This window comes from Papilio polytes, unplaced genomic scaffold, assembly GCF_000836215.1.
Source record: "Papilio polytes unplaced genomic scaffold, Ppol_1.0 DF823912.1, whole genome shotgun sequence".
Classification (NCBI taxonomy): domain Eukaryota; kingdom Metazoa; phylum Arthropoda; class Insecta; order Lepidoptera; family Papilionidae; genus Papilio; species Papilio polytes.
Window position 1 is genome coordinate 573,370 of NW_013525292.1, and position 13,158 is coordinate 586,527.

General features: G+C 33.8%; 1 protein-coding gene across 1 annotated transcript in view; it reads right to left on the bottom strand.

Annotated features, from left to right (window-relative positions):
• The window catches only part of LOC106102634 (synaptic vesicle glycoprotein 2B-like), a 14,446-nt gene extending 3,256 nt beyond the window's left edge, over positions 1 to 11,190 (bottom strand). The window contains exons 1-7 of the mRNA XM_013282175.1: positions 10,758 to 11,190; positions 8,582 to 8,743; positions 7,074 to 7,236; positions 6,678 to 6,799; positions 3,094 to 3,332; positions 2,581 to 2,723; positions 860 to 983 (exon numbers count right to left, since the gene is read on the bottom strand). Of these exons, the coding sequence (XP_013137629.1) occupies positions 860 to 983; positions 2,581 to 2,723; positions 3,094 to 3,332; positions 6,678 to 6,799; positions 7,074 to 7,236; positions 8,582 to 8,743; positions 10,758 to 10,857 (1,053 nt within the window). The 5' untranslated portion in view covers positions 10,858 to 11,190. The remainder of the gene's footprint in view (positions 1 to 859; positions 984 to 2,580; positions 2,724 to 3,093; positions 3,333 to 6,677; positions 6,800 to 7,073; positions 7,237 to 8,581; positions 8,744 to 10,757) is intronic.
• Between the last annotated feature and the right edge of the window lie 1,968 nt (positions 11,191 to 13,158).

The window sequence follows — 13,158 nt, forward strand, 5'->3', positions numbered from 1 at the left end:
TTTCATATGTACATAATTAACCCGACGTTCTTACGGTGAAGGAAAACATTGTAATGCCTGCACATATCGGCGAAGAAATTCAAAGACATGTGTGAAGTCAACCAACCCGCAGTTGGCCAGCGTGGTTGACTATGGCCCAGTCACCCCATGTTAGGGTAGGCTCCGATCCCCTCGATGGGGACGTATAGTGAGCTGGTGATGGTGTGATGGTAAATTGTCAAGAGCTTACTCGATTTTCTCTTTAAAACCAGTAATTTTATCTCATTACAATTCATAGTTAAATTGTTTATTACGTGAAACATTTTCAAATACTGCTCTAAAATATTAAAAAAAAAACATGTAAGTTAGTCCGGTGTCCGAAACTAGTCGGTGCTACCATCAGAAGATCTTGTCTAATTAATTAGTTCTTTTTGACCGACTTCCCAAAAGGAGGTACTCAATTCGTCTGTATGTTTTTTGAATACCTAGGTTTGCCATGTAGACATCACCTAGAAATATTAAGTCCTCTTGTAGGAAAGGTAGCATAATAAATAGCTTACGATTAGCAGAGCACTAAGCAGTTGATGATATAAACATAGTGTTTCGGTATTTCTAGAACGTTCTAGAACTTCAGAGTAGACTCAAGAATGGGAAACATTCTATAGCTACATAAAATAAGTACTGTTAAGAACAAAATTAGTACCGTACTGTAGAATTGGCGCAACACTAGATTATCGGCATAAACGTCACATCCCTAGCTGACAGCTGTCAATGTCACTAGAAGTATGGATATTGGCGCGCAACTTGAGTCTTGACGAGAAGTATTGCTCTGAGTTAAAAGCGACAGTATCAATTAAATAAGTTGTCTAAAAGTACTGACCGTGATATTCTGGGCTGCTTTAAACTTGTCGTGTATAATCTGGCATATCGTGATGCTTCGTTGACTTTTGCTGCTTAAGATATTGTTGAGGATGTCCGGCACCCACATGTACAGACCGCTCGATCTAGAACATTAACCGACAAAATTAAATCGCTATTACTTGTTAGCTAGTTGTTATTACCACGGAGTCAACTTCATTTTTTTTTTATAACATAAGGTGGCAAACGAGCAACCGCCAAAATGGCGAAGCAACCGCTGCAACCGCTGGTTATCCGACGGAGGAGTAGAAGCACATAAAGAGGATATTTCCCCTTCCAATGCATCTCCTCCATCGTCAAATCCATTTCTCCTTCCCACCCCCTCATAAGAAAAGGGCGGTAAAGAGAAAGGGACTTAAATTAGGCCTCTGGCACCACACTCATCAGACGAAACACGGCATTGGTTCCATTTCACTCCTGCCTTGTGTGTGGTCGTGGTATTACACCGGGCGTGCCGACCCATTCGTGCTAAGATGGTAAAACGGGCACTACCACTGTTAAAACTGAATAAGTCCGGTTATAAAATTCCGTCATAATGGGTCAACACTGAAAAGAGGTTAGTTAAATCAATACATTTTAAAGGATTGCTTAAATGATTCTGAGTGCAATGTTGACTTATTGGATTTGTTCAGTTAGTGTAAAAAGACTGACCTTTTATTTTTATCTTAGATACGGTTAACGGGATGTTTTTCAAACCAACGGCCTTTTACACTTTAAATAATTATAGTAATAAATTGTCATCTATTGAGTTATTATTATGTACTTTCTTAACAAGATTATTATTTATTATTACGGCATCGTCGAGGTTGCGTTAGTTATTGTGGTACTTGTAAGGTAAACGTCCTCGTTATGGACATGCGCTTTTTTTCATTTTATTTGAATGCACACGTCAAATATACAATAAATTGCGTCATTATTTGATACCGTTGCCGTATTAAACTGTAAAGAATTTATTTATAAATTCGACGTAAATATTCAATTAATAAAAATAACAAATTATTATTTGGAACATGCAAAGCTTTGAGGTCAGTTTAAATAATCATTTAAATAAAACTTGTTATTGTAATTGACTGGTTTTCTACTAAAGCTTGTAAATATATTGTCTTACAAAACAAAACATTATAGAATTGTCTGCACAGTAAACATATAGTTAGGTACAGTCAGCTAAACAAATATGTACACATTTTAATAACTTGTATACTTCTGTTTCTATACGTATGCTTCCTAACATGTACACATGCTGTAGACCGACTTGTGCATATGTATCTTTTTTTGTTTTAGCAGGTGATTCTTAATCATACTAATATTATAAATGCGAAAATTTAGATGGATAGATTGCTGGATAGATGGATGTTTGTTAGAGTTTGTAGCCTAAACGGCTGAACTGATTTCGATGAAATTTGGTACAGATGTAGAGGATAGTCTGAAAAAACTCACTATTTATTATTTATTAATTCCACACGGATGGAGTCGTAGGCGAAAGCTAGTTTACTAATATTTTTTAACCATTACAACTAAACACTACGCTGGTGCCAGGATATAGTTTACGACAATAGTTTTAAACTGAAGATCGATGTTTTTTTTTAAAAGAGTTATAATGAATACAAGTTATTGCAGCTGACTGTACAGAGATATGTTGGATGTGAAAGTTCCGACAATGTATACTAGTAAGGTGTAACTTACAGCATAAATACGGCAAACATGGAGACGTGTGAGATGAGCACGCAGCGCGCCAGCGGCGGCCGCACCATCAGCGAGATGTTCCGCAGCGCCTCACCGAACCCGCTGCGACAAGACTCCGCTGTACTCGATGTTATCTTACTCACCTAGCAAAATATACAATTTCAGTCTCAATTTCCAAGAATATCTCCCGTTTTGCTTGTTTGTCTGTCGTTCTTTACTTATCTATCACAAACAAATCTGATACATGACACAGGTAGATTATATAATTCCGTCGTTTTTACAGCGGCAGCGTTTCACACAAAGTCAGCGATTAATAAAATGCCACAGGCAAATCATATTTTACCGCGCCATTTTATATTATGCCTAGACTCGATTGCCGATTAAAGCACCGTTTATGCCTAGACTTTATAATAAGAATTTAGTTTTTGTGTTGATTAAAACATAGACGGTGTTAAGTAGTGGTTTCAAAAATTAAAGCGAGTCAACAGAAATTTTAAGATAGTAAACACTAACGGGAAAGGAGTCAGCGGGTTTTCCGTGGTTCCAAGCATACATGCGGGCGAGGATCGGCAACGCAGCTTCAGGACCTTTGGCGGCGAGCACGTGCCGCGGGGACTCCGGCAGCGAGATCAGCGCTGCGCTCGCAACCAGCGCCGGCAGACCCCAGAACCACATGAAGACGCGCCACGGCCCTATCGTCATCCAGCCCCACTGCCAGGTCCACTCGCCGGGGATGATCAGCCACGCGAGACCTTAGTCACAAAACGATTACTACAATGCTCATCTTTTCACTTACTGATTATAACTTTTCACACACATATACACAACTTCATACACATGCCTACACGCGAAACACACATTTAAGTACTTACTTTTAAAAAAAATCTTTTATTTATTAGTTAGCTTTTGTCCGTGACTCCGTCGGCGTGGAATCAAAAGGAACAAACGTGAGTAGCGTATATGTTCTTCCAGACTATCCTCTACATCTATACCAAATTTAATCGGAATCCGTTCAGCAGTTTAGACTACAAACTCTAACAAACATCCATCCATCTAAACTTTCGCATATATAATATTAAAGTATGATTAATTGTTAAGTAGTTACTTTATCTCATGTTTTGTGAATTCTGTGAATATTAAGTGACTAAGTGATTAAGTAATATTACAATATTGGCTACTTTAATACAGGGAACTTTAGTAAAGAAGGCATGGATGAATAATTAAAAAGAGACTTAAAAAAACAATTATTGTGCATCTATCCAGTAAATTATATGTAATATTGAGAATTTGAATAAATGTAGGAAGTAAATAGGGTGCATTTACGGTTCATAACGGTTTAGGAACGGACAACAGTCAGTTGTCTTTTTGGGTTTTGATGTACAAATTTAATATTAAAACATATTACGACTTAATTATTTCAAAATCTTTGTAATCGTTGATCTTTGTAAAAGATAAGACCCATGACCTCGCTTTATTACACAACTAAAGTCATGGGTCATTGTGTTATCTGAACTGTATCATAAGTCCATATAGTATTAGTGACGTCACAGTTCAATTGTCAACCTTTATCAATAATACGCACCCGATTCATAGACAAAATAATAACAATATAAATAAGTTACAAATCTAAACTATTATAATAAAGCGTAAACACACACTTCTTTGTTGCCTAAGATCTCAGCAATTACAGCATATTTTTGTTTATTTTTTTTAATAAAGAGCCCTACACTTACGTCACGCTTTAGGCTATATATTTTCACGCCATTAAACTTACTGAACTTAGTTGTTATAGAAGCTTTTGATTTTTTACAGTGTGAAATGTAAACAGTAAAATACAGTTTTATATGCCAAGCGGACGATGCCGCACGGGACCAGTTACTTAGTATTATATTTGAACTAGCTGTTGCCCGAGACTTCGTCCGCGTGGTATTCGAAATCATACCAACTACATAGATAACAAAAAGCTTAATATCCCTCGGGAACCGGACATTTCTCGGGGATGAACCTTATCCCATGTGTACTCCAGACTTTGTTTTATATCTGTGCCAAATTTAAATAAGATATATTGAACCGTTGCAGAATTATCGAGTAAACATTAAAAACTAAACTAATGAATCCCACGGGAACCGTAACTATTCCCGGGATAAAAAAGCCTATGCGTTCTTCCAGACTATGCTCTAAACCTGTGCCAAATTTCATGGAGATCTGTTCAGCCATTTAGGCTATAAACGCTAACAAACATCCATCCATCTATCGTAACTTTCGCATTTATAATATTCATATGATATATATATATATATATACAACTGCAAACTGCAATAATAAATAAATTTACATATAAAAATAATACCAATGTCCTTTGGTTTTACGGATTACAGTCGATGTTAATGTGATCATTTTTAATTATTAGATTATTAAACGCATAAATATTTAAATCCAATCGATAATTCCTGAGATAAGCGCAAACTCTTCCGTTTTAGTATAATGTATTTCAAATAATAATATCCGCGCTATTGTCCTCGATCTGTCTAAAATCGGTAGAAAAGTATAGCCAAAATAATTGCATAAACAAGTTTAAAGTCGAGAGATTTAGTTTTAAAATAAATATTAATCTATACATATAATAAAATTGCAAATTTCGGAAAGACAATGTATTTGCATTGCTGATAACGAAAATCGCATTTAAATTTTTTTTAATCTATCTGTGTGTACGCAAGACGCGTTTATTTCGAGTAATCTTCAAAACGGCTGGGCCGATTTGGACCGAACTTTCACTGAAGGGTAGCTGACATAAACGGGCATTTTATAGGCTATGTTATCTTATCAGCTAGTCGAACAAATACATAACTTTATAGCGTGGCCAGAAAAATTTAAATCCTGTCAGGTGAATGCCACATTCGTCTTCATTACATAACCTTTAATTACGCGAGGTTTTATGTTTTTTTTTCCATTGTATGTTTAATATTCCTGGTCTAATAATACAGTACAGTGTGACTATGAACAAAGAATAAATTATTAACTGCTTTAAGATTAAATCCGTGTACCATTTCGTTGTAAATTCGTTAATATGCAATATTATAATTAGATACACTTTGTTTTAGACAGGACAAGGTTTATTAATGGATTTATTAAGTAATTATCCAGTTTAATTCTAAATAAAAATATTTTAAAACGAAAGAGGAAAGATATTAAAACAAAAATATCTGCTTCATGACGCATTTCCTTATTAAAATTTAATTAAATTCAACATTGTCACATATTTAGTGATATTTCAATAATTTATTAATCTGTTGATCAATACAAAAAGTAATGCAAATAGAATAAAACGATTTTTTTGTTTCATCAAATCTTTGACTTTGAAGAGAAAGGACATGTGAAGCTCGCGCATTTATTATCTCCGAAACGATTTCGACGGGGCTTTCACTGAAGGGCAGGATAGATATATTATAGACTACTTTTTTTTAATTCCGCGCTGTTAAAATGGCGTAACTGGTTGTCCAAATTTGCGCTACGAAGTTTGCGGGTGACAGCTCGTTAAGAATAATAAAAACTTAACCTGTTCGTGTGCACTCGTGGATGCGTATAATAATGTCAGTATGCGTTCATAAAATGTGTCAACGTGATATGCAAGTCTTTATCTTAACGCAAACTGGGCGAATTTATTTGCTACGTCAGTTAATTGCGTAGTCCATTACTGAACAGTCAAAGGTCAGATGATACGATTAACATAATCTAGTAACTAAATATAAAATTCCAAAGCTTTCAAATTTAAGTCCTAAGGTACATTTCGGCAACAATGGGCAGGAAATGTACCGCAAGGGGAGACATCGTCACTGCGTTTTACTCTAAAACTAGCTGTCATGAAAAAAAAAAACAAATTATACCCTATATTACTCAGTGATAGTGTAGTTTTATAATGGCGAAAGGATTTTTAAAATCGGCCCCGTATTTTTTGATTTATTTAAATACATACAAAAATACAAATCATTCCTCTTAATAATATTAGTATAGAAGTATAAATTGACAATTGCAGTCAGCCACATCCTGCGACCACAGATTAGGACTCACCTAAGTTTGGTATAAACATAAAAAGTTACCTGGCAATATAATAAATGAGAAGGATATGAACGCGGAGCCCCATGCGATGGCTGCAGCTCTTCGGGACTTGATGTGCATCTCGCCTAAGTACGCGTAAACTGTCGCACTAGACGCGGATACACTGCAACAAATAATACATCGGTTATAGCAAAACCGAGTGTAATTCAACGCCACAACAGACAAGCAATACTATATTGGATATTAAAACTTTACATTCCCGAGCTTCACTAACAGATAGCCTTTTTATACATATAATCTTGAATCGCTCTTTATTTCCACCGTAAGAAAAAAAGTTAAGTATTAAACTATTCAATCAACCTGTGCGCTCAAAGCACAGGGCATTCTTTAATGTGTAACAGCGAGCATATATAAAATTTGAATAGCATTATACGTACAGACATCCCGTTAATATCCTAAGAATCAGTATAGTCCAGACATCAGTCGCAAAGGAAGACGCGAGCGAGAACGCGACGGACGCCAGCATGGCCGGTGTCATCACCGCGCGTCGCCCGTACCGGTCGCCTAGGAAACCCCATAGGAACGACGTACTCACTATACCTGGACACAATACAATACAAACCTTATCACAAGTGACATAAAGTTTAAATTAAAAATACGATTGATTATTTTTTAAGCCAGAATTAAAAGTCCCTTTAAACCTAATTTTGAATTATTGAAATATGCGTAAAACTTATTTTTAAAGTCTGTAGGACTAGGTCTCAAGTTTTTCGATACAATTGTTGTAAAAATGAAATGTTGAAAAATGTTTTTCGCTTGCAACAAAGATTTCCGAAGTTATTTGCTTTAAAACGGACTCTTAAATAGTAATTAAATATCTACTCTAAGTGGGTAATTATGCTAAATATGTTTATATTATTGTAAGTTCACGGTATCAGTATCTTATCAGATAATTAACAATGTAAATAAATAACAAGCATTATCATAATAGGAATAAAATGTAAGGGCAAAATTCTTATATTTATTATACAACGATTGTAAAAAATTGTAAGAGCCGTGGAACATTGCACACGCCAGCCGCGTAATTTATTTCCACTGGCACGACTGCAAATGCTATCCAACAAAACCAATACCGCGAGAGTCGCGTGACTAGCTAGTTAAAACAGACTTTAATATAAATCGTAATTAAAATTAAATCTTTATTAACATAAAAATATTAACCAAATTTTGTTGAAAAAAATATGAATTTAAACAACAATATTTATTTTTTAAACGAAAATTGTATAAACAATTTGTAAGTTATTTCATAACTGTATTTGGTCATAAACACATAAACTATGTTATTTTTTTTTTGTAAATTAAACCGAAAATGTTTATAGTTAACATTTAAATGTTTTCAAATTAACGAAATATTAAAAAAAATATTAAGGAATATTTCGTCTATAAAAATTATTTAAATATCAACACGATTAATAAAACGAAATATTAGTAATAACGTAAAGTAAATGTTACATTTCAACATCAAATAAAAACAATTTTAACCAGTTTTAACTAAAACAGGATAAGTTAAATTTTGAACTTTGCGTTACTTGTTACGAAAAAAACTTCTGAATTACTTCCTGGCTGTTACCGAAAATTTAAAAAAAATCATAATAATATACAAACAATTTGAAATGATTTTTTTCCATAAATTATTAGTTACGTGTTTGTTGTAAGTACTGGTTGTGACCGCAAAAAAGGGATATGAGGCGTGAAGCCATTTGTCGGCTTATTGTAAGACATCATTTTGCTACATAAGTTAACCACTATTTAAAAAATAACATTTGTTTATTAATATATGTAAACACGGTAGATGGTTTAATTTTATAAAAATATACTTTCATCGTGTTCGTAGTGTGTGTATGAGGGGAAGCATAAGAATCGCGCTAACTTCTTCACTCCTTACCAATAAAAGCTGATGCGCTTAGAAGTCCCTTATGCTCACTGCCGAGGTCCAGCTCACATTCCGCTGCCGTGATGACGTAGCTGATGCCCACAGATTCCATTGACACGTTCAGGAGTATCAGCCCGCATGTTAATAACACGAAATTGTTGAACTTTCCGTGACCTGGTCACAAAGAGAAAACGTTAAACCCGTTACACCATTAATCCGAGTACAATAAAAAAATACTGTGTGAAATAATTAAATTCGCTTCCAAATTAAGATCGAAAATCTATCAGCAAGCCACCATAATGCTTAGTACACATTTTACCAGGATATTAGCGATCAAAATTCGCGCTGACATTCAACTGTCAAAATGTAAATGCTAAATCATGCCAGTGATATCATGCCAGCGCAACTGTCAGACTGTATTGGTATAATGTAAACCAAGCATAAATGCACTAAGTATGTCAGTAAAACTAAATATGTTATGACTAGTTTAGAGGCTATTTGCATTACGTTAACATTTGATGGGTAGGAAATATACGTCCTTGACTGCACTTACACTTCTAATACGAATAGAAAGATACTGCACTTTTCTAAAGCTATGGGAGATCAGAAGTGGATACATAATTCATTACCAGTCTATTATCTGAGTAAATTAATTTCTATAACTGGATAGGATTATTATTAACACAACTTGACATTCCCTTGACAATTTGCGCGTGATTATTAGTAAAAAAACATTAATCATAACTAATTACTACGTTTATAATCGTTAGCATTGGATTTTATTACGTTTTAAAGAAATTATCGGAATTTGATTAACAATTATAATGCATATGGTAGTAAATTGAAGGTTTCTTTAAAGAGTTACTAGATGGCGCTGTTCTAAAGTTCATTTACTTCTGTTCAGAAACTGTACAAAACATTACACAGGTGCGCTGCAAGTATTTCCAAAAGTTTTTTGCTCGGGTCTTCGAGTAAAGTTTTATCAGATGTCCCGGTTTTGCTCAGGTAGACGTCAGTTATTTGTTATATTCTGACAGAGCTTTCAATACGCAAACATTGAAATTGTCTTTGTTTTTTATTATTTCTGATGAAAGTATTATAAATATTGAACGATTTACAAGAGTTCACAGTTCCTTATTGCCTCAGTTCACAATAATTGTGATAAAAAGAAAACAGTTATTACTTTATTGTTTACTAAAGAGTTTTGTTTTTACGAGAACAATAACAGAATCAAGAAAATACATAAATTTTAATTATAAGCATTAGAAAGGAAAACATTTGTAATCTTTTTAATTTTGTTATTTTAAGATAACTAATGTATAACTAAATTGTGTTTATATTGATAGTTGTTACAACAGACGTATCTACACTAAGGGATTGTTAAGTCCTAATGATTAACCTTTGACTTGAAGCATGAATTATTTTAGGGCAATATCAGTTACAATCTAATTTATTATTTGGTTAAAATCAATTTCTTTTAAATTTTTAATTAACACGCAAAACATCGTTATCATCCACTTGCCCTTATCCCTTACCGAGGGCCGGTACAGTATGCGTTGCTCTTCCATACATCTCTATCAGCCGTCATATTTTAATCCAATCACTTCTTAAGCATATCCTCTTTGACACAATCCATCCATATTTTCATTATTTAAGTAACATTAATTAACTTGCAAAACATACAAAGAATAACTACAAGATATATTTACTAAATCGATATTACAAGTAAGATTGTTAAAAATAAAATGAGTGTAAAATACAACAATAAAAAAATAACTTATAATAAAGCGTAAACACACACTTCTTTGTTGCCTAAGATGTCAGCAATTACAGCATATTTTTGAATAATTCTTTTTTTTAATAAAAAGCCCTACACGCTTTAGGCTGTATTTTTTCACGCCATTAAACTTAGGGGGTAAATATTTTGGATAAAACCCTAATGCGGGAAAGAGACCATAAGTTGCTACAAACATCAAGAAAGAAAGGTTGCCAAGGTTTGTCACATCATGTCATTTTGATATTGATAATTTGACAAATGTAAACAATAAAATACAATTTTCATAATTTCATGCGGTTGAAGCCAAGGAACAGCTAGTTTAACGATAAAATTAAATTCGGCGGCAAATTGGTTGAGAATCACTGGTCTCACAATTGACATAGCATTAAAAAAATATAAAAAAAGTTTTACCTGTCAGTTCAACCGCATCTTCGAAAGTTGCTTCTATTTTTTTCTTTGCAACACTTTCAGGATCTGTGCCAGCTTTTATCTGTGCTGCTAAATTCCCCATTTCTATATACCAATATTAAATTACTATATTAATAAACTCCAATATATCCAAAACAACTTCTCTTCTAGAACTAATCGCTGAATTATTGGAATATCAGAACATAAATGTCCAATCTATTGACAGACTAAAATATTCTATAACTAATTATTTTCTTCTGTACATTAGTAAACAGACTTTTATTTTTGTACCCACAAAATATTTAAAAATCAAATCGGCATAAAACTTCAACAGTTTTATCTCCGAATTTTAAACCATTCTATTCACTCGCGTTAATAATTCATTATTGGGGACATTTTAATCTTTTATTAAACGCAGACGTCCGCGTCGCGTGGGATCCCGAAAGCAACTGGACTAATTATAGGGTTGTACGAATTGGGAAGACGTTAACTAGTGCATTCAGTATCTGAAAATTTCATCTTAATGAACCCAGAAAAAAACGAAGGCGATTAACTCACCTCACGCTCGCAACCTTAACGAAGACTTGAGTATAAAAATTAGCACGCTTTTAGATGCATAAAAATAATATAAAATGCGTTTTAAACTGAGCACAGTAAAAGCTATACATTGTCACTTTATAGTGACTATTCTATTTACATTGACGTAGCGGGGATTTAACAATCTGTGATAAATGTTTTCGATCTCATTATTTACGAAAGAATTATTCGCGGGGCACTGCCGCGCCGCGCCTTCTTTGCCATGTGATTGAAGTTTTACAGTTAATTATTCATATTAATTTGATGTTTAAACTACTACTGCGTAGTTTTACAACTATGTTTACGTATTTATTAATCGAAAGCATATTAATCAGACTAATATTATAAATGCGAAAGTTTAGATGGATGGATGTTTCTTAGAGTTTGTAGCCTAAACGGCTGAACAGATTTCGATGAAATTTGGTGTAGATGTAGAAGACATTCTGGAAAGACACATAGGCTATTCACTTTTGTTTTTTTTTAATCTCACGCGGACGGAGTCACCAGCGAAAGCTAGTTCTTAATAATCTTATTATTATCTATGCTAAGATTGAATGTGGATGGCTACAAAGGTAGAGGAAGACCGAAGAAAGTTTGTATGGGTTGTGTGAAAGAGGACATGCTTAAAAAAGGGAGTGGATTTAGATATGAGGGCTAATGGAAATTTTTGGAAGAGCAGCACATACTGTGAACTTCAAATATTAACAAATCTTATGAGTAAATTTTACAAAGAATATCTTAAAATATATCAGTGTTGAAGTGTCAGTGAGAGCGGCAACAAAGCTGTAGAAGTGAGCTGGCCTCAATTCCTGTCACATTGGCCTCAATAGGCACATGTTGATCGCTTATTAGGTTTCCCGGTGTACCAATTTTCATACACCTTAATCATCTATCGAACATTTTCAAGAATACGTAATTAATTTATTTTAAGACAGAATGCCACTGCAATTTTCACTCAGTTGCAAGAGCTAAATTCGGAGTAGCCGATTCTTCGAACTATCCAGGGTGGATTTACAGACTTATCTGCCCTAGGCCAGCAACAACCTCGTAACTCTCAACTCCTTTGATGTTATAATGTCAAGGCACGAGGTTTTTAATTATCATAGTAAATGGTCATAATATAAATATATTCCAATAATAATTCCCAACGAACGTTTACAATAGTACGTTGTACCATAGATAGTACTATACTAGTACATACTACGCGTACTATAGTACATAAGTTAGGTTAAGATGTAAAACGTACCTGTAAATATCTGCTATCCCTAATTTTGTTTGTGTCCGGTACATTTGATTCTTACAATTGTGCTGGAGCCACAAATATGTGGCTATTAATCTGACACTGCGTTAAAACCTTTATTATTTCTAATTTATCGAACACATATTAATTTAGCAAAATAAACAAACACTGCAGTACTGTTGTTACCGTTTTAAGGGCAAGACTTCTACAGCGTTTTTTACAGTCCAGCGCCCTAGGCGGCCGCGCCCTACTCTAACGCCAGAACTACTTTTGAGGTTAACATATGCAATAACCAATGATTACAATACACCGATATTAAAACAACGATTTACAATTCTCACAGCGTTTATAGCAGTTTTATTTATATTATTTTGATACCACAATAGACTTTTCAACGATTGACAGAATGTTTCAAATTTGCTTATCTTGACATAAGGAAGTTTTAATAAAAATGCAAAAATATAATTCGTTCAGCCATATTCAAATTATTCAAGTACATTTTTTTATATTCCTTTTAATTTAATTTGTTATTTATTATTCGTAGATAAGTTATCGACAGTATAAAATTAAATATTATATTTTTATAAC